Here is a 20091-nt window from a genome sequence, read left to right as displayed (position 1 = left end):
CAGGCAACACCTCCACATCTCAGGTATGTAGCAGTCATTGATCAGTTATAAACAACAAACTCCACCCAATGTTCTTAAAAAACAAAGATAAGGGTTAGAAGCAGTGAGAACCATTTTGTGCTACCCTTGAGAAGATTATTAAATCCTGTTTAAAGGGGGAAACTTAGTAGTTCTTGAAGCTCTGATAAGAGAGAATTCCAAAAAAATACATCGTCCACATGCAGCAGCACACCAGTTTACCTGTATGTACAGAAAAGCCTCCTTTTGGCCTGGGAATAAACTGTACCAGCAATCTGACAAAACTGTTCTTGCATCCATCGAACATCAGCCGGCATGTCAGGAAACCAGTTCACTAACCTACAATCAAAATCAAAATACACAGGGTACTTTGAATGCAGTAAAACTGAAGTACATTATATTTCCACACACCGAGTCCCACATCCAACAAAGTAACTCGGGGAGAATGAAAGCTGTGTTAACTCCCATACCAGTATCTCCAGGTCTTCTCAATCTCTCTAAATTTTCATTTATCTCACTCATCTCTTTTCTACAAGCTAAGAAAAAAAGTGCAACACACAACACTATGTCTCTGATCTATGCTTAGTGTCTGACAAGTGTGTATTCTATACGTTACCAACTTTTAGGAAAAATGAAGGAACCTCCCGGTCTCTGAGACCTTTCTGCATAGTAGGGACTTGGTGGTCAGTTTAATGTTACGTGGGAAAAGAAGAACAAGAGTAAGGCAGAAATAGAACAAAGTCACAAATACATTCTTTTTCCTTACAGTACTCTTAACCTCAGTTACACTGGGGGGAGGAGGGAACACCATGTAATTCTGTTGATTGCTTCTCATCTGTCAAATACGATGCAGAAGGGCCATGTTAAGTGGCAGAGAAAAAAATATTTTACTGCATAATATAGCAGCAGTAGTAAAGAATCTGCTCCTGGCAAACACAATTGATTGCTCAAAAAAAGTCCCCTTAAAATACAGCTTTTAGTAGTTTGTTGTTTTTAGAAATCTTAATACATGTATGTTTATCTATCCTTAGACTATGCAGGTTTTAGGAGGATGTATTACGTAGGTAGATATTATGGTCTTTAGACAGTTAACACTTGAATAATAGAGTACCAGAGTGCCTACAAAAAAAAGTGTATCAGCATTCATTTATACTCAAGTATAATAAATATAAAATTGTTCATGAAAAAGTTTTACCGTATAGCAGCAGAATAAGCAGACTCCACAGGCAGTGTATATGGTAGCATCAGATAGGATATCACTCGTATTGGGAAGAGTTTAGAGAACTGAGCATAGAATCCATTTGGTTCTTTACATGCTTCCTGCAGTGCTTAAGAATAATTGTTTTGAAAAAAAAAAATAAATTATTTGAAAACTGTTTAAATAATTCGCTCAAGGTTTGGTAATCTTCAGTCAATATTGTGAAGTCTTACTGAACAATGCTCAGACAGAAAATAAAACAGGTAATCTCAAGGCACTCTTATCATAAATCTTCTCTATGCTACTTCAAAATACATGAAGCACTGACTAATTCCACAGGGACAAAAAGGCATTACCCTGAAATTTTAAGCAATAAATATAAGCATTAATTTATGATGAGAGGATGTAAGGTTCCCCTCTCCAAAAAATATTTATGTATTTTATACAGCATTCTTGTCTTATCTGAGACTGTGTAACTTCAAGGAGTTTAAATTCTGGAGTTCCACACATTCCAGTTGTTATTCATGTATATATAGTTTCAGAAGTTTCACACTTTGGATTTTGTTCTCCTAGGTCACTGGAACTAGGAATTTCAGATCTTGATAATACTGTTCAGCATCTACAAAAAACCTTGGTAAAAATTATAGATTAAGAAATATTAGAAGTGTTCCTGGTCTATTAACATCTTATTAAAAAGTCAAGAGAAACAGACAATTAGAAATCTACTGAAGTATGGTTTAAAAATAAGATGGTGGTAACTGGTATTTGGATTTGAGGTTCAACTTTGTTGTGAAATATACACTTATAAAGATACTGTGGATGTGCAAAATATATCCAAATCCAAATAAGAATCCTGTTCATGATTCCACAGTGTTAAAAGTAGCTCCTTCTAAGCTCAATCTTATTTTTGTAGCTAAATCAAAATGTACACATTCACATTTTGTGAGCATTTAAACAACATTTTTGGCTTGAGCTAGTCTCTAGTTTCATAGGGAATTACAAGATTAAATAAAAAACACCTAATGCAAATTATAAGATAACAGTAAGGCAGGGGGGCAAGTTGGGAAATCAAAGTTTGTCATTTAAATTTACAGAACAGTCTGAAGAACATACCTTTACGAAGCCTAGGAGGTAGACTCTCAAATATGCTCTTCTCCAAAGGCCATGAATTTTGCTTTATCTGGTTACTGAGTACTTCCAGTTTTGAAGTTTCCACCCTGTTGTTTTCAGAACTATTTTTTTTCTTCATATAGCCAACATGTTGCATAGCCTCATGAGGATTTCTTTTAGTGAAGGACAAGCTGACATAAATTGAGTCATTCAGAATACCTGAAAGAGTCAAGAACTTCCACTTAGGCTCACTCCACAGATCTTCAGAGTACCTATACTCTGTATCTTTACAGAAGTCCTTATCCTGAGGGAACATTATCTACCCAACGTCCAATACACTTGCTCTTATAAGTCTTCAAACATTTAGAAATATTGATGAACACTCTTTTGCAGGTTTAGGTCTTACTTTAAAACAAGTTCTAAAGAAAATGAAAAAGTGAGCAATTAACTGAAACTGCATTGGAAACACACAGTCATTTGCCAAAGTTGTTCTCCAGCAACAAAGGAAATAGCTAAAAGGAAGAAACCAGATTTTGTTTTTCCTTGAAAGGAAACATCCTCAATGCATGAGACCAATTTGAGAAATTTGACATGGCAGTTTTCACAAGAGTACTGAGCTACTGTCACAATAAGGCAAAAAAGGAAAGCAAGTAAGGTGCAATATTGTTTAAACATTTATTCAAAGTATAGATCTAAATATCTGTTGCCTTGCAAAAGCAGTGGATTCCAATTAACAGATAGCACTTCTAATTGCCTTAGAATTGAGCATCAGAAAATAAGTAGAAAGTGAACTATAACAAAAAGAGTATTTACATTCAGTCTCCAGAAAAACAACATGAAGTTACTATACATGTATATAAAGACTACCAAATTTAACTAGGACACACACCTACATGCAATAGAATCTATATCCTACTTACAAGTACTCCTAAAAGATAAATGTCAGTCAAAAGAACATACAATGAATATAGCAGAAAGTTATCTAAATCAACATGTTCTTTGGGGGGGGGGGGGGGGGTTGGGAGGAAATCACAGAATTGAAGGGGCTGGAAGGGACCACAAAAGATCATCAGGTCCAACCCCCCTGCCAAAGCAGGCAATACCTCCTACAGCTGAAATAGCTCAACAAGAAAGGATGAATAATGAATGAGTTTGGAGAGGCTACAATTATCACTGATTCACACACCTGTGACAGAATAAGAACAAAGGTATCAGTAGTACAAGAAGGAGGACAATAGTGCAATACAGAGAAGATGTGTGGGAAAGACAACATGGAAGACCTGCAAGTAATCTCAGACATAGTGTCAGATGGAAATGTGCACACAGGAAGCTTGTGAAACAGTACAGCAACACAGCCCATCTTAGCACAAGCAACCTCAAATGATAGGCTGGGTTCTTTATGTAAAAGTTGTGCTTTTAATAATTTCATAAAGGATCTAAAGTGGGACTCTCTCAGTAAATATGTAATAATATTACTAGAAATGAAACTCTTAACCTGAACTGTGTTGTTCTTTAACGTTGACGAAATTGTTTCAAGGAAACTTGAATATTTAATACGTACTTTTAACAGAGAATGAGTAATGAGCACATTAAGCTATGACTACATTACAGCACTGCAGATGGTACTAGCTCTAATAGCACAAGTATCACAATTCAATTTACATTTCTCTAATCTGACCAAGTACTATCTCCAGTTTGCTTCTGCTTCCAACAAATACAGGGAGTAGGCATACCTTACATATGGTTAATTTCATGCTAATATTAAGTTGTTGTTTTTAACCTGTCTGTCCCCAAGTTGATCAAAGAATAGCATTTATCAATATAAACTATGTTACTGGAATTGAAGAGCAAGATGAGGCAGCTGTTAATTCTTATTCATAAACTTATCCAGATCCCAGTAACTGCTACAGTACAATTCCTCTTCTTTTAAAGTCTTTCATAATACAAAGTATTGGTCCATTACTAATTTTATATTGTTAGCCAGCTCCCAGTTCTGGACTAAAGAGTTCACCTACAAATTTATTTGGATGATACAGAAGAGGAAGCTATAAGAAGCAGGTTACACAGGAATGGGTAACAATTCCTATCCTTTAAGGATAACACAGAAGAAACTAGTAATATATTTTTCCTGTAATTAGAATTTCCTGGTAATTTCACTTAACAATACCGTAATATTCACTTCATACAAGTTTGACGAAACCCCTAAAGTGCAATTTCTACATGACAGCACAACTGCCTCAGATGACCAGTGACTACTATGATTTCTATCAACTGAAATTCAGAGTGAAAATATAACTTACCATGATGCCTTCAAAAAGCCTCTATGACTTAGCCCCTCTTAGCTACTTACAACCGCTTCACCCATTTTTTTTTTTTTATTTTTAAACCCAGGTTAAGACCATATCATCACTAATTGTCCACAAGTGTAACATACCATTCTCTTTCAAGAATTTAAAAGCATCTGAATATCCTTGCTCACAAATCTCTCCTAGTACCTGCAAACAGAGGGTAAATTAGTCAGCCAAATAAAAGGAGATTTAAGATCAACAGTTCACAGAATGGAAAGCCACCTACATCTACCTTTCATCTTTATAATTGTAGAAGTTTCTTACAATTGCTCTAATTCAACATATTCACGTCAATAAACCTACTGTGTGACACACATGCAATCATGCATATGTAAGCTTATTCTTCAACTATCACAGATGTACTGATTTACTCAGCTAAAAGGACAAGATTCTAACTGTTCGCAAGAGTTTCTTCCTTTGGCTAGTCTATGTTAAAAGCAATGTAACAGGGTGGCTTAGTAGAATATGCCAATTCCCCTCTTCCCTTCCCATGCTTCCCAATTCCCAAAACAGAGAAGCCAGCTATGCAATTCTCATGTTCAAGTTCAAACTTAGCCTTCCACATGAAAACATCTTTCACCAGATATAACACCAGCTCAGCTAATAACGTACACAGTCCTAGACAAAAGAAAAAAGTTAACACATACATAAGTTAAATTAATTTTTTTTCCAAGTTGTCAAAACCCTCTTAATTGAAAAAAAAAAATCTATAGTAGTCAGAAACATTTCTCCTCTGTAGTATATCCCAAACCAGTTGGCAAAGTCTGTTTTCTTTTTTTCAGCTTCAGCAACTGCAATTCAAGCTATTTCCCTCATCAGATCCGCAATTACAAGTGCTTAGCAGAATTTAAAGGCAAGCTGCCTGCATCAGGTATTAATAAGTTTACAAAGACCTGTTGCTTCAGAACTGCAAAGTTCTGAAGAAACTGATTAGCAGGTAAACATGAAAGGACTCTAAACTGCCTGTTATTAATTTACCAGTGTAGATTTTATGATAGAATCCTGTGTTAATTCCTAAATAAACAGAGAAAGCCAATACCATTTTTAGTCAGAGAGACTAAATAATAAGGAGAATGAGGTCCCTTCCAACCCAAGCCATTCTATGATTCAAAGATCATCTAGTTCCAACTTCATTCTTCTAGAATAAAGACAGGCTACGAATAAAATAGAAACAAGAGAAGCGTCAACAGAAAACCTTACATGACTAGATGAAGTGCTAAGATTACCATAGCTTTCTGCAAAAACAAAGCCTATATATAGGAAAAATGTTTTAGTAACTACATGAAGTTACCTTAGGTTCTGGTGGAAAGAGTGCTTGTGTTAAACGATAAAGGTTCCCCAAACTGAGCTGAATGCTGGTGTTGGTCAAGTTCATTTCATGAAAATTGGCTGAGTTCCCCTTTGGGCAGATATCACACTCCCCAGCAAAAGGTGAAACTGTGATTGTATTCTTAGATTCATACTGAGGCAAGTTGTCACTGATTCCTCCATCCACATAGCGCTATAAAGATTAAAAGAAGTAAGAAGAACATTGAAATTTTCCAACTAGCAGATTTCCCATTAGAGAACTAAATATCACTTAAAAATAATAGTACAGTCTCTGCCTACGTTCCCAGACTAAACATTTTGAGTAGTATGTTTTGTCCTCTTACATCACTTGAACATTTGTACCTATAGCTCCATAGATAGTCTAAAAGCATTCTATTTGTGACTTTTCTGGACACTTAAGAAAGAAAAAGTCCTTCTTTCCAGTAGGATAAATTTTAGCCAGTTTGTTCTGACAATGTCAAAAGCCCATTCCTCATTACCAACTTCTACTGGCTCCATTTTCCTCCCTCCTAACTAGGCATCAGAGAGAACTGAAGGTCCTTCATAAAATGTAAAGGTAAGGTAATGTTTTGAGCAAGAGAAACCTGGATTATCAGTTTAACCTGTCTTGATACTCACTCCCTGAGTATTCTGAGAAACACATTAGGAATGAGGAAGAGGACAGCTTCAGAGCAATTTATCCAACATACTGTTTTAGAGCAGCTTGTTCATACCTACTAGCTTTCTCAAACACTTTTTAGACTCAGCAGTATGCAGCTGCTGACAAACTTCCTCCAGGTATATAATGCAATCACCAAGGTACTCAGGAAATCACCAAGGTACTCAGGCAATCACCATGTCCTTTGTGGAATTATTAAGCAAGCTGTTTGGTCAAGAAGCAAGGGTGAAACCATAGCATGCAGTCTTCTCATTAAATTATTCAAGGATGGAAGCAGACATCCGATTTACTGTTCTACATAAATACTTGTTGGTTGTGGTTTTGTTATTTTTTGCCTTTTTTTCCTTCTTCAGTTTCTGTCCATTTATTCCCCCACAAAATGTTTAATCCCAAACACTGTGTTTGAAAAGTGTAAAACAAACACATCACCCTAAAACAAACACTTCACAAAAAAAGGAAAAAAAGTTCATCTTGGAGAAGCGCCTCAAATCCAACAGAAACTAGCCTTTGGCATTTCTACTGCTTACAGAATAGCTAGCCCAGATCTGAAGTTGTGTTATATAATAAACTTCAGCAAACCTGTTTCTTTTGCTGACGGTTACCATGCTATTGAATGTAACATGGTCTGCAATGTAATATTCTATAAACACTCTGAGCTTCAGTTGTTGCAGTAGATGCACTTGCATATGCTGTTGCATATTACTAGTACTGTACATCTATTGGAAGTTATCCTCATGTCTTTGGAACACAGGGTATAAAGACACAAAGCATCAAGCCAATAAACAGCAAGATGCTACAAAGTTTAAATACTAGACATTCCACTGTGTTTACACCCTACAGGTCTCACACCAAGCATAGGGAAGTGTAGTACTATTACCATGATACAACATAACTTCTATGCATTAAAATCATATCAAAATAATCACAAAGAACAAAAAGATACGATTCCTTCTTTCCCCTTGCCTCAAAACAGAACCAAACCAAACATCTCTTCTATGTTTTTGTACTCTGGACTAAGCCTTTTAAAATAACATTGTTGTCTGGTGACAAGGACTGAATAGCCAGATTATCCTGGATCCACCTAAACCTTGGCTTCAGTCCAACGTCCTGTTTTCATAACACCTTTAATCTGGAGGGTTTTAAGAAGACATACAAGGTTTAGAAATACAGATAAAGATAAATCCCTATACAGGTCTAATCACTTTTGCTTTAATTTCAGCAGCAGCAGAAGATACATTTCATGGCTATCCTTGACCTTTTAGCACTTCCAGATAGCCTTCAGAACAGTCTGTAATCAAACACTGTTAAGGAAGTTTTGAGTTTTCTTTCAACATACTTCCCCTCTCCTTATGTAAGGAATATTAAATTTGGAAGGAAAGAAATTGCAAGTTAGTGCAACACCATAAAAAAAAAAATATGATGAAGTGCATGCCCACTTTCAGACCTGTTAATCAAAAGATCTGCAAACTATACTGATTTTTTTGCAGTTGTTGCCCCTTTAACGTGGGATTTTAGAAAACCCAGTATAGCCATGAAATATTAAGAGGTTTTGTAACCAAGAGTTCCTGTGAAGTAATGGGAACAGACTGATGATCAATCTCTTTCATATTTAACACCAATGACAAGACATTAAAAAATCTTTGGTTATATCTAATTGAATTGAACTTCAATTCAGTTTTAAGGCAGATTTATCTATACAAAGAACATGCAGATATACAATATAATCTCTCAGATTTTTTTTCCTCAAAATAAACAAGTGACCCTTCCTATCAATTTATGCAGGTGAGTGATCATCACTGTCTTCATTAAATATTCATCCTTAAGTGTTCACTTTTGCTAGCTTAGAATACTCTATTTTAATTACTACATCAGCAAATGAGACATTTCAGGGGGGGATTTTTTTTTTCCAGGATGGAGAAGACATACATCTTCCACTTCCAACACATCTACTGTTCCCTTTCTCTTTTCACAAGCATATACATATATACATCTACAGTACTAAAAGCTCTGATGAGAGCTTATTTATTTTATTGTAGGATAACAACAACAACAAAAAAAGTATATACATTGTCTTTTATTTTTTTGTGAATAGCTACAAGTGTTTTTAAAAATCGAAAACTAGGACTTACCACACCTCTAAATGATGGTGGAATTAGGCCACAATAAATGGGGACAAATGAACTACAGATCAAAGCCTGTAGAAAAATGAGATTACATAAATTAAATGGTAATTTTTCTATTATTATATTTATCCTTTATCTTTATCTCTTTAGCTGTTGGCAAGAACAACTGAACCGAAAAAAAAAACAAACAACAGCAAGTATTCTTCAATAAAAAGAAAAAAAATATTATTAACAAGCATTATTTTACATAGACAATTGAGGGTGTTCAAACTTCTTTCTGGCATGCAACCCCAATCCATTAAAAAAAGATAAGACTCGCTAAAAGACCATTTGTAGAAATGCTAATTAGCAAGAAAAAGTTTATGATCATTCCCTCAAGCTACACATTTTCACAGAACCACAGAATCATTTAGGTTGGAAGAGACCTCCAAGATCACCTAGTCCAACCTATGACCTAGCACTAACAAGTCCTCCACTAAACCGTATGTATCACTAAGCTCTATATCTAAACTTCTTTTAAATACCTCCAGGGATAGTGACTCAACTGCTTCCCTGGGCAAGGAAGTAGAAGTACTTTTCTGAGTAACCAAAATAACTAATGGGGGACACTAGTATTATCCCAGAGTAATAATATAGAACTAGGTTATTCACGGATATTAAGAAATAAAAAAAAAAAAAAGTATTTTTGACTGTTTCCTGATGACTGCTTTTATAAGAATAACCTTAAAAAAATTTCTTCATTAAAGACATTGTCATTAGATACATAGCACTTCATCCTTTTGTCCAGTCTTAAAATGGCCTTTGTCCATTTTAAGATTGATCCCACATATCTACTCCCTCAGTTCACAGATACATTAACTGGGAAAACAGAATAAATTTGGCATAATGAAGGTTGAATTATTTTTTAAAATACTTTCAAAGTAACAATATCTTTAAATTTTTAAAATGGAAACCCAATGGAAGATATGAAATGGACTTGAGATTACAAAAATGTCAAAAAGTTGCCAAAAATAAACATACCTGGACAACTTCTTCTTTAGAGTTAAAATTAGATATCAGTGTATTTTTACCATCTGATACTCTGGTTAGTGAAATACACAGTCTGCCTGAAGACAACTGGTGAGTGTTTTCTGGAAGATTTCTCATCAGTCCATCTCGTATTATCTTTATCACGTTGAAGGAAGGATGAAGAGGTCCAAGATTTCGCTTTCTAGCTTCTTTCGCTAATGCCAGAACATCTGCACAAGCTTCAGCTGCGAACAAAATGCATTTCATTTAAGAATAGAAAATATGCCAACAAAAAGAAAAAAAAAGAAAGAAAAAGATACCCCTCCAAGCCAAACTTTTATATAACTAAAGTTTTTATATAACTAAATCATCTCTAGAGCTCCAACTTTTCTTTCTGATTGCCAATATGAAAATTCAAGAGTTTTTAATACATGAAATAACTGTCCACTAGCATTTAATTGCGAGTTGAGAAGTATTCTGAGAAGGAAAAAAGTAGTCACCTAAGACTTTCAAATAGTTAGAACTTGTTCTCATGAAGACTCTGCCACTAAGTTATTTATATCTGTTATTTCTAAGTATAGGTATAGAATAGCCATGTAATATGCTTCTGTTTGGAATTATTAATTCTAGAAACACATTCTTTAAGAAGGAAGGAAGCAAGCAAGCAAGCAAGATGAGTAACCTTCCATAAGCATGTATGCATAGAAGTATTCCACATGCAACATCCATAAAAGAAATCCATAAAAACTATACAACGCACAGATCTTAGTTCCGCAGTATCTCTGCTGAAGAAGTTCATCACAGCCTGGGTTCACCACCACTAGTAATACCTGCTGGACTTTAACCCAACTTAAAATTTCAGGGCATCATTTATCTTCCTTTATACATAAACGCAATAAAGAAGATATTACATGGGAACTTCCAGTAGGGAGCTTCAAGAGGGAAATTTTTAAAGCAGTGGATAAGGAATGTGGGGGAGTTCTGCAACACCTCTCACACAGGTCTCCATTTCAATAGGTGTTTTTTTTTTTTTTTTTTTTTTTACCAATATGTAACAGACATATAATCGAATTTTCTTCAATTAAATCAGCATTTAGGAACTAGATCAAACCACTACAGAGGACATGATTGTTCCTGAAGAACAGCTAAACCATTCTATCAGCCAGAAACCTAGTCATGCTTAATGAGAATAACAGCTCATCCTCCTGTCAAGGTTTTGTTTAAATACTTAGTATTATGCTTCTCCAGGGCATACTTTGTGGATATTGCCTGATAAGCAAGTCAACTTGGGAGAAGAGGAGGAGGAAGGTCAAAGTAACAGGTTTAACCTGAGTGATACACTACAAGGTCATTCAAAAATCTGTTCAGAACTTGCATATTTTAACTCACATAGCTTCTTTCTGGAATAGATAGGATTCAACTTATCAAGCTAACCACAAACACTGCACTGAAAAGAACTTCGCTTTTGAGTTCAGATTTACTTTTGAAAATACTATCTTTCTACAAAGCTTTTTTTTTCCTCTCAAGTAGGAACACCTCAGCCTTTCTTAGCACACTAAACCAAAAACCTATGCTTAAACGAGTACGCCCAAAAAAACCTGAGTCAATAGATTTATAACTGATTACCACCTCACCACTAAAATACTGCATGTCCAAAGCCATCTATGGAGAAGATCTAAGATGAGTGCACCTCAACAGTTCCAATTTGGATCAACCCAAAATGTGTATCATCCTCAAAAGAACAGCCGCCTCTGAGCTTCTACCTTCATCTTCCCCCAAATGCAATGAAGGAAGCTTCTCCCTCAGTCTAGAGCAGTACAATTCTGTTTTCTCTATTTAATGTCTGTTCACAGTAAGTCAAACTTGAAAACCTACAGACTCTAAGTTTGTCTTTCCAACAGGTAACAAAAAGAAATCCCTTTAGTCAAAACATCTGGCTACAAACCTCCAAGAGGTAAAATATGCAAACCAGGTTTAGTCAAAAACCCTGTTCAGAGCTACACATCCACACTTGTGGTTTTATGTGTGAGGACAAGCATAGTAATTCAAGCCTGGGTCCAGTCAAGTCTTGAACACCTCCAAGGATAGAGATACCACAATTTCTCTGTGCATCTACTCCAGTATTTTGTCACTGTTGTGGCATTTTTCTTTTCCTCTGATCTAATCAGAATTTCCCATTTTCCCCACTGTGGCTGCTGCCTCTCATTCTTCCAACAGGCATCTCCAAGAGCCTGGTTCTGTCTTCCCACTGGGAAATGCAACTGTGAAAATAGGTGGGGCTTGGAACAATAAGTGCAGAAATTAATACTGTGTGTTATATCAGTTAACGCAAAATTAACAACTAAAAAGATGCAGAGTTAACATCTGAATTCCTGCTAATAACTTAAAGATTTTAGAATATGTCTGTTTTTGAATTGTCTTGTAACATTCCCAAGTGACTTAAAAAAATGTTTCCAGAAGAAATACACTTGTACATAAAATATAATACCTTGGGCAGTGGTGACAAATGCACTAGTTAATCTAGTGTTTATAGAAAAGCAAAAATTCCACTTGGCATATAAGAAAGATGTTGGAATAATTTTAAGTTTACAACTATTAATTATTAAAATACTAAAAATGTTTAAAGCTGTTAATATCACATATTGTCAGGTAAACAATATTTTTTGTGTGCTTCAGAACACTTCTTATATTTATAGCAGCTTCCAAGTCTTCTTGAATCACTTACAATATCTAAAAACTTAGCACTGGATACGTACTAAAAACAAATAGCTACTGTGGATAAACATGGCTTGTTTTAAAAGCTGGTCCGAGGCTCATAACAATTTATGCATGCTGTGCTAGTACCTTCAAGTAAATTTAAATTAAAGTGTTTAAGTAATACAAGTTTATTGCTAAAGCTTTGAAGAAGTTAAGCATGACAGATAAGTGGCCAAGCTGCAGGGACAAGCATTTCATAGCACAAGCCCTTCACAGGTACAGAGAACTTCTTTACATTTTAGTGATGAGCTCAGAAGTTTAAAAACACCACCAAACCCTCTCCAAATTCAACATAAGTGGTTTTCCTCCTCTATCTCTGAGCAAGGTGAAACGTGAACTTAAAAAGTCTCCTAGTTCTAAACCTCTTATGGCTCCTGTGAACAAAAACTATCAGTTTTGCATCCCTAGCCTTTATTCCGTGGATCTCTGGTATAAAAGGAAAATAATTTTCAGATGTTTCATACACATTTTAAAATGCACTTTAGTCACTACCCAACAACCCGAATATTTTTCACGCATCAGGCTGCTTTAACTTCTATTTTTTTATTATTATTATTATTATTAGCACATCTAATTTATTAAATAAACATTTATTTGGGTTATAGTCGGTCCCAAATAAGTCGAAGTAAAGTATACGGTTTTGCTTCCCGCCAAGTAATGAGCGCTTATTTCCCGAGAGAGACTACAGCTGCAAACTGGCATTTGTTACCACGGAATATCTGCTATCACACACCACCAACAACTCAGCCACTTCAGTCACAATTAAAATCAGTTAAAATCAGCCGGTCCGTCTCCTCCTCCCCGCACTACACGGTTCGCACAGATCGCAGGAAGGGGAACCCTCCCCCCCCCCCATAGCCCCGCCGCCCCGCACCCAGCGAACCGCCTCCGACCAGCACGGCGCCGGCCAGTGCTCCGGCCGAGGCGCCGTAGATGTGCCGTGCGTCGCGAATGATGTGCGGGGCGTGCTCCTGCAGGCAGGTGGCCGCGCCGATGTGGTAGACGCCCAGGAAGCCGCAGCCGGCGAACGACACGCTCCAGCCGCGCTCGCGGTCCAGCATGGCCACCAGCAGCTGGCCGTTACAGCCGCTCGCCGTGCTGCTGCTCCAACCACCGCGGCGGCCGTCGCCCGGCGCGATACGCGAGTGCGGGGCTATCCTGCGGCTTTCCGCCGCTGCCCCGCCCAGCCCCGCTGGACAGCCAATGGCGTACTGCAGCCCGCCGCCTCGCCATGGCCCAGCGGCGGCCCAGCCAACCCCAGGGCGGATGCAAATAAAGCCCCGCCCCCGCCGGGTGTCCCCGTCCCCCCTCCGGCTGTGAGGCGGGGCCTGGCTGAGGGGATGACGGGCTAAATAAACGCGAAGATGGACCTACAGCTTGCTTTCGGCACCGAGTGCGTTAGGTGGCACGCCCCAACGGCGTTTTAGGGACAGAAGCACGGGCAGAGGAGGTAAATATCACTCCCAGCCCAAACAACTAGCGTCGTCTGATGGAGCTTGTGAGGTCCCTGGCAGACTGAGCGACCGACTGCAGGAGCCAGGCACAGAGGGGCCTCCGGAGGTTTCACATCGGCACCTTGAGGTGGCTGAGTTCTGCCAGAAAGCCTGGAACGTGCTGACAGCTTGACGGGCCATCAGTGATTAACAGAGAACCATAGCACCATCTAGGCTGGATACATCCAACTATCCACACATCCAACCACATCCCATCACCAGCCCACCTCCCTCCCCGTAGGGTCACCTGCAACTGCCTGAACAGAATTGCTTAATGCCCCACCACGTCACCACATCTAGCCCAGCAGCAAACAGGCCTGTTGACCAACACATGCTACGGAAGAGTTGTCTCATAGCCACATAACACCCCTATGAAGAGGTGTCGACCAGCCCTGACTCTGGTCTGCACCAGTGTAGTAATGCCACTGTGTCAGCTCTGTAGACCACCTTCCCTGCTAGCCCGGACACTTCTGTGGAGTAGGCCATTGCAGGCCAGAGAGGTGCACAGAAACATTTAGAAAACAAGTACTCTGGAAGTCTCAAATGCACCTGACTGCTTCCAGGCATGATTTATCTTCCTGGAGAAAGGCGCTGGTATCCTCTCATAGTTTAAGAGGAACTGGTAGTTGTATGTGACAACCCTCCACAAATCCCAGAGTTCCCTAGGGCTGGACTATGAGAAAAACAGAACAACATATCTGAAATCTTTCAGGATTTAATTGCTTTGGTCAGGGCTAATGGAACCCTCTTTAGCTATCTGCATGCACCACCCTATCCTAACAACAGAATTCAAAAACATCTTGAAAGAGACACAAAGGAGCTCACACCTCCAAAATACACCTAGGAGAGAGGTTGTGTTGTGCAATTTTTTATTTGCAGGGCACGCTGCCAGAAGGAGACAGAGCAGGGAATCAAGCTCTTTTTCAGTCTGGGTGGGCCTGGAGCCAATTCTGAAAAATTACTAGGTAGTTCTACCAGCAAGATCTTGAATAATCCTTGGACAAAACGCACACTATCAGGAGAAACTCTGGATTTTGTCTGAATGAACACCACAAGCACTGGGTCACACCTTCAGTTTTCCTGTCTCTACCTCAGCTCTCCAGCCACCTACATCTATTTGCGGCATGTATCTTCATCCATTCGTCATCTCACCATTTCAACAGGCAGAGCAGAGTGTCTTAAACCCAAACATGTCCATCACTGAGGCATTTCTCTTCATTTAGGGAAGAAGGTGTAAGACTGAACCTATTTCAGCTCACAGGGAAGGAGAGAGCTGTAAATAACGAGGGAGCCACATCCCACAGTTCCCGAGTCCTATTTCAATTAAAATACAGTGACCACTTTTTTCTTCTTCTTCTTCTTCTTCCATTTTCTTCTAAAAGGCCAGCTCTCTGTATTTTGTATTCTATCCACGTGTGTGTATTTATTCAGAACTTATGTACAAGAGAGTACTATTTCTTAATCCATACTTTTTGAAAAGAGGCACAGATGCTCAGAGAGGAACAGTTCTGTCTGACTGCAGAAACGCATAGAATCACAGAATGGCTCAGGTTGGAAGTGACCTTAAATATCATCTAGTTCCAAACCCCCTGCCCTGAGTTGGCATACCACCCACTAGACCAGGTTGCCCAGGGCCTCATTCAACCTGGTCTTGAACACTTCCAGGAATGGGACATCCACAACCTCTCTGGGCAACCTGTTTCATTAATTAGATATGGAGAACCAATGAAACGGTAGAGGATTTTCAAAGGATTATCACATCATATTTTTTTTTTTGTGACTAATCTGTTTTGCAGGCTGAGATCAACTCCATTTAAAAAATAATTTTAGTCCTAACCTGTCACTAGAAAGCTGTTCCTGAACCTCATTTCTTTAATAGGTGGGAGGAGTCTTTGCATTTTTACCATAAAATGATACACAGCCAGTTCATAACCATCTACTTTTTCACTGTCTTTTGACTTTAGTAACTCCTTTCTTTCACTGGCAATGCTTGGAGCAATGAACCTTATTCTCAGCCAGTCCTCACGTGTAACACTTGGGTAGCTGGGCTCCTCCATCCCTTTGTCACCAGAAAGGCACTACAAATGTGCCATGACCAGTCCAGTAATCAGTCCTTCAGGTGGGGTATCACTAGAGCCTTACAGCCTTTGCTAAGGAGGCTGAATCACTAGTTCTGATTAGTTATAGTCATATTGTGATCAGCTGATAAATTCAGGTCCTTCCTCATCTCTGCTTATTTTTTTTAAATTCAGTTCTCCTGTACACAACACCAAGTATTCTCTCTACATGGTACACCCCTTCCTGCATGTGCTTATTCTTTTTCAGTACCAGTTTTTATCTCCTCTGGTTGCTCCATAACAGATCTTACAATTTCTCCACTACATCATCTCCGGCTTAGTGCATAGTTTTTCATGCAAAATATCACCAGAAGTACACAGACAAGATGGCTGCTAGCTCCCTTGACTGGAAAACCATCTGTTTCATCAAAAGCATAGATTAGTATGACACACTGAACCTTTGTCTAATCACTTGGCTATCTCCCTTTTATCTCCAGGCCTATAAAGATAATTGTCCTTCCTCTCAAAACCTATTCTAATTCTTTTTTGTTGTTGTTGTTTTTCACATTTTTACTTTACTCATTTAATTCCAAGTACAAATTTATCCGTCCTGCACCACTCATATGTTTAGGATAAAAATCCTCAAGCTAGCTCTAAAAACCGGGCCATCCGAGAAAGATGATGCAACCCATCACAAGCACTACCAACTAACCCTACTGTGGTTGTACAATATGTGGTTTCAAAATTGTCTCATTTATCTCACATATCTCACATACACTGTGCTGCAATCAGTGTTGCAGACATCCTAAATCCTTTACTGAATCTACTCTGTAATAATTTCCCAGTAAATACAGGGAAATGAAGTAAAGCCTCAAGCAAGTTAACAGAAATTTAATGAAGTCTGACGGGGATACAATCTACCAGGAAACTTGCATGCAGCTTAAATATCTGTAACAGATGTCAACCCAGCCCAGTCAAGGGGCTGGGCATATAAATTCAACAGGTGTGCCATCGGTCTATAATTTAGCTGCTGAAAGCTTCTCCCTTAATCCTTTCCATGTAGCTACAATACTTATTATGATTTAGGTGTGTCATTTTCCTAAGGTACTGATTAAATATATTGGAAAAGAAGAGAGAAAAGCAATAGTGCATTTGTAAAGTGCTTTTAAACTCCTTAGAAGAAAGATACCATTTAAGTATTAAGTTTAATGAAGGCATATGATTTATAGGTAAAGGAACCACAAAGGACTGAGCACAAATAGGAAGCAACAAAGAAGCATTACTGGACAGGTGACAAGTGATCAGGTCTGAGACCTTGGGGGAGAAATAGTATGAGCCCTGGTGTCTTTGTTATTCAGGTGACTCCTTTTTATGCATCCTGAATATGCTAATTTACCAGAGGAATAATTTAAATATTTTACAGATGAATTTTAATTCTTTCTTATAGTCATCCTGTGTTATTTGGGCACACCCTAAGGGAATACCTACCACCATTGGTGGCCAGAGGACTGAAACCTTGACAGTTAAAAATGCATGAGAAACCACAGGGTAAGGACAGGAGAGTGTTGAATTACAGAGGGAGGTGCACTGAGGACAAATACTAATCATAACCTGGACAAGGAATCCCTTTACGTTCCTCGTGCCAAGGCTCCACATGCACACTGTGCTGCTCTCTTCCCTGACTTCTGCCACAGGGCTGCATTTCTGGGGAGCAAGGACAGAGAACATTATTTAAACTTTCCTGAATATAGCTTTTTACAGTTTATCATCAGTTTGCAGCATCACCTGAAATATCCTCTACTCTACATTAGCCTTTGCAGAGAATTTGCTCTTGGCAAAAATATCATTCTTGGTCCATAACTGGCTTCCAGTTCTTTCTAAAACAGTGGTATCAATGAGCAAAGACATGAGTAGTTTGTGTGGTTATTTTTTTCTGTTCACATGTCATAGCATGGCTCATTAAGCTTGCAGACATCTCAGGTTAACTACTCTCAGGTTTCATTGGCAAGCAATGGAACGCAGGTCATTTTAGTGAAAGATACTGACCTGCTTTTCCCTTGGGCCTGATCCTGCTACCCTTTGGGAAAGACTTTGGGACTGAGTTAATGTTTTGGTAATTATGTTCCTAAGTTATTATGGCAGGGAGTAATAAAACTGTACAAATTATGGAGTATGTTCTCAAAAACTGCTGTACAAAACTAACACAGATGCTGGTAGTTTAAGCAATTTCAGTGCAGCTACTAAACTTCACAGGATAATCCTTATGCATGCTTTGAACTAAAGCTAAGAGGCCTGTTCTGATTTCCAGTTGATGGTGGACTGAGCTTCAAAACAGACAGGAGATTCTTAGATCTGGGTGCATCCCATGTTTTAAAAATGCTACCTGTTCAAATGCTGAATTCTACTGCCAACCTTCACTTAAAGCAATGGGGGATGGGGAAATGAAGCAAACCAAATTCTGAAAAGGTAATATACAGTATATTCTAAGTAACAAAACATTCAGCGCATTTGGCTTTGACCATCTTGTTAACAGGTCTCTGTGAAGAACAGAAGAGGTTTTAAGTGGGGTGCAGGGACATGCACTCCATCACACACACTGCATCACTGTGCTGCTAGCAGGAGTCTAGTTAATCCACAGCACATGCAACCTACTCACTGATAGTCACGAGGTGGCTATAATCAAAGGTAGAACTGTACACCGCATGCTAAAGAAAACAGTGACTGAACTGTGTTACTATAGAGTCTTGCTTTGTCAATTTATTTCTAAAAGTCGATAGAAATTCTCCTGCACATAGCATATTTTCATATTTAGAGGTTGTCTGGAAACCAGTGTAACTGGTTCTGGTAGAAGAAAATGACATTTCCTATTTTGAATTCCTTGGTGCAACACGTGGTTTTCATTCTCAAAGTTAAATCTTGAGGGTAACAATTTGCTTCTCAGGTCTGATACCACAGCTGTTGCCTTTAGTCTTCATTACTATTGCACAGAACAAATAGCTTAAACTATTTCACATTAACAAGGTCAAATTTTAAGTCAGCTATGTTTTCACAGCATTTTTGTTTCACAACTTTGTGGCCTGATTTGTATGTGGCAATAGTTTATTGCCAAAGACCCCTTGGTGCTTTATATATCCTACAAATGAGATACAGCAATGACCATGCCCATTGCTAATTTGCAACCTTAGCTCTTCTGATTAGTTATTTTTAAAGTCCTTGGAATTGTTTAAAGACAGGATGCTAGGAAAAAAAAGAAAAAAAAAAAAGAAAAAAAAAAAAAAAGAAAAAAAAAAAAAGAGAATGGCTAACAAACTCTGAAAAAAATTCAGACAGCCACCAGAGTTAGATTTTTCAAATCTTGTCTTGTAGAGAAAAAGTTCCTTTTTCTGTTTGTGGTGGGGCTATTAGAATGTATTGTTTCCTCTTCAGCTGTTTCTACATTAACTATATTTATTATTTAATGGCAATTCTGGATATAACTATATATGGTAACTTCTTTGTGGCAAATAATGTGCTTTAAAGACCTAATATCTTATCATTAAAAGGCATAATAATCAGCACCTTACAACAACTGAGAGATAATCAAAGCCTCCCTCTGTGGTCTTGACCTAAGAGAAGACTTTAAACTTGCTATTGCTCTGAAGACTAGATATTTGTCTTCCCAACTCCGAGACCAGTAATACTTAGAGAATTGTTCTAAAGACAGATATGTAGATAATGAACTGTTTCTCTAGCAGAAAACTTCCCCAGAGTTATGATACATTTTGAATCTTTACTGGTTGGTTTGTTGTGCTGCAATCAAGATTGAAGATTATTTTATATTCACCTACTTACCGAGGTTTCCATTCTGTATAAAATAGGTCACAGAAACAGTTGGTCCTTCATTCAGCACCACTGAGAGGTGGAAAGAGAAAACTGTGGAATTAACATTTGTAATAAAAGGAAATTATAGCTTGTGTAAATAGTAACTAGTAAGCTGCTTAGCATGCATTAGC

The 20091-nt window shown here is 38.1% G+C and overlaps 1 protein-coding gene across 2 annotated transcripts in view; it reads right to left on the bottom strand.

Moving 5' to 3' along the window:
- Positions 1-20091, bottom strand: part of LOC311206977 (1-acylglycerol-3-phosphate O-acyltransferase Pnpla3-like) — a 52539-nt gene that overhangs the window by 4810 nt on the left and 27638 nt on the right. Inside the window, exons 1-8 of one of the 2 annotated variants that reach the window (XM_084282810.1) lie at positions 13424-13669; positions 9805-10037; positions 8791-8856; positions 5966-6175; positions 4761-4821; positions 2330-2545; positions 1214-1346; positions 241-357 (exon numbers count right to left, since the gene is read on the bottom strand). In XM_084282810.1, coding sequence (XP_084138936.1) covers positions 241-357; positions 1214-1346; positions 2330-2545; positions 4761-4821; positions 5966-6175; positions 8791-8856; positions 9805-10037; positions 13424-13610 — 1223 coding nt within the window. In that variant the 5' untranslated portion in view covers positions 13611-13669. Of the gene's footprint in view, positions 1-240; positions 358-1213; positions 1347-2329; positions 2546-4760; positions 4822-5965; positions 6176-8790; positions 8857-9804; positions 10038-13423; positions 13670-20091 lie in introns of those variants that run through there. The other variant, XM_084282811.1, reaches the window with a different exon arrangement.

The sequence above is a fragment of the Netta rufina genome, assembly GCF_964035555.1.
Source record: "Netta rufina genome assembly, chromosome: 1".
Lineage (NCBI taxonomy): Eukaryota > Metazoa > Chordata > Aves > Anseriformes > Anatidae > Netta > Netta rufina.
The sequence above is the reverse complement of the archived record's forward strand: the minus strand, read 5'-3'. Positions and strand labels throughout refer to the sequence as shown.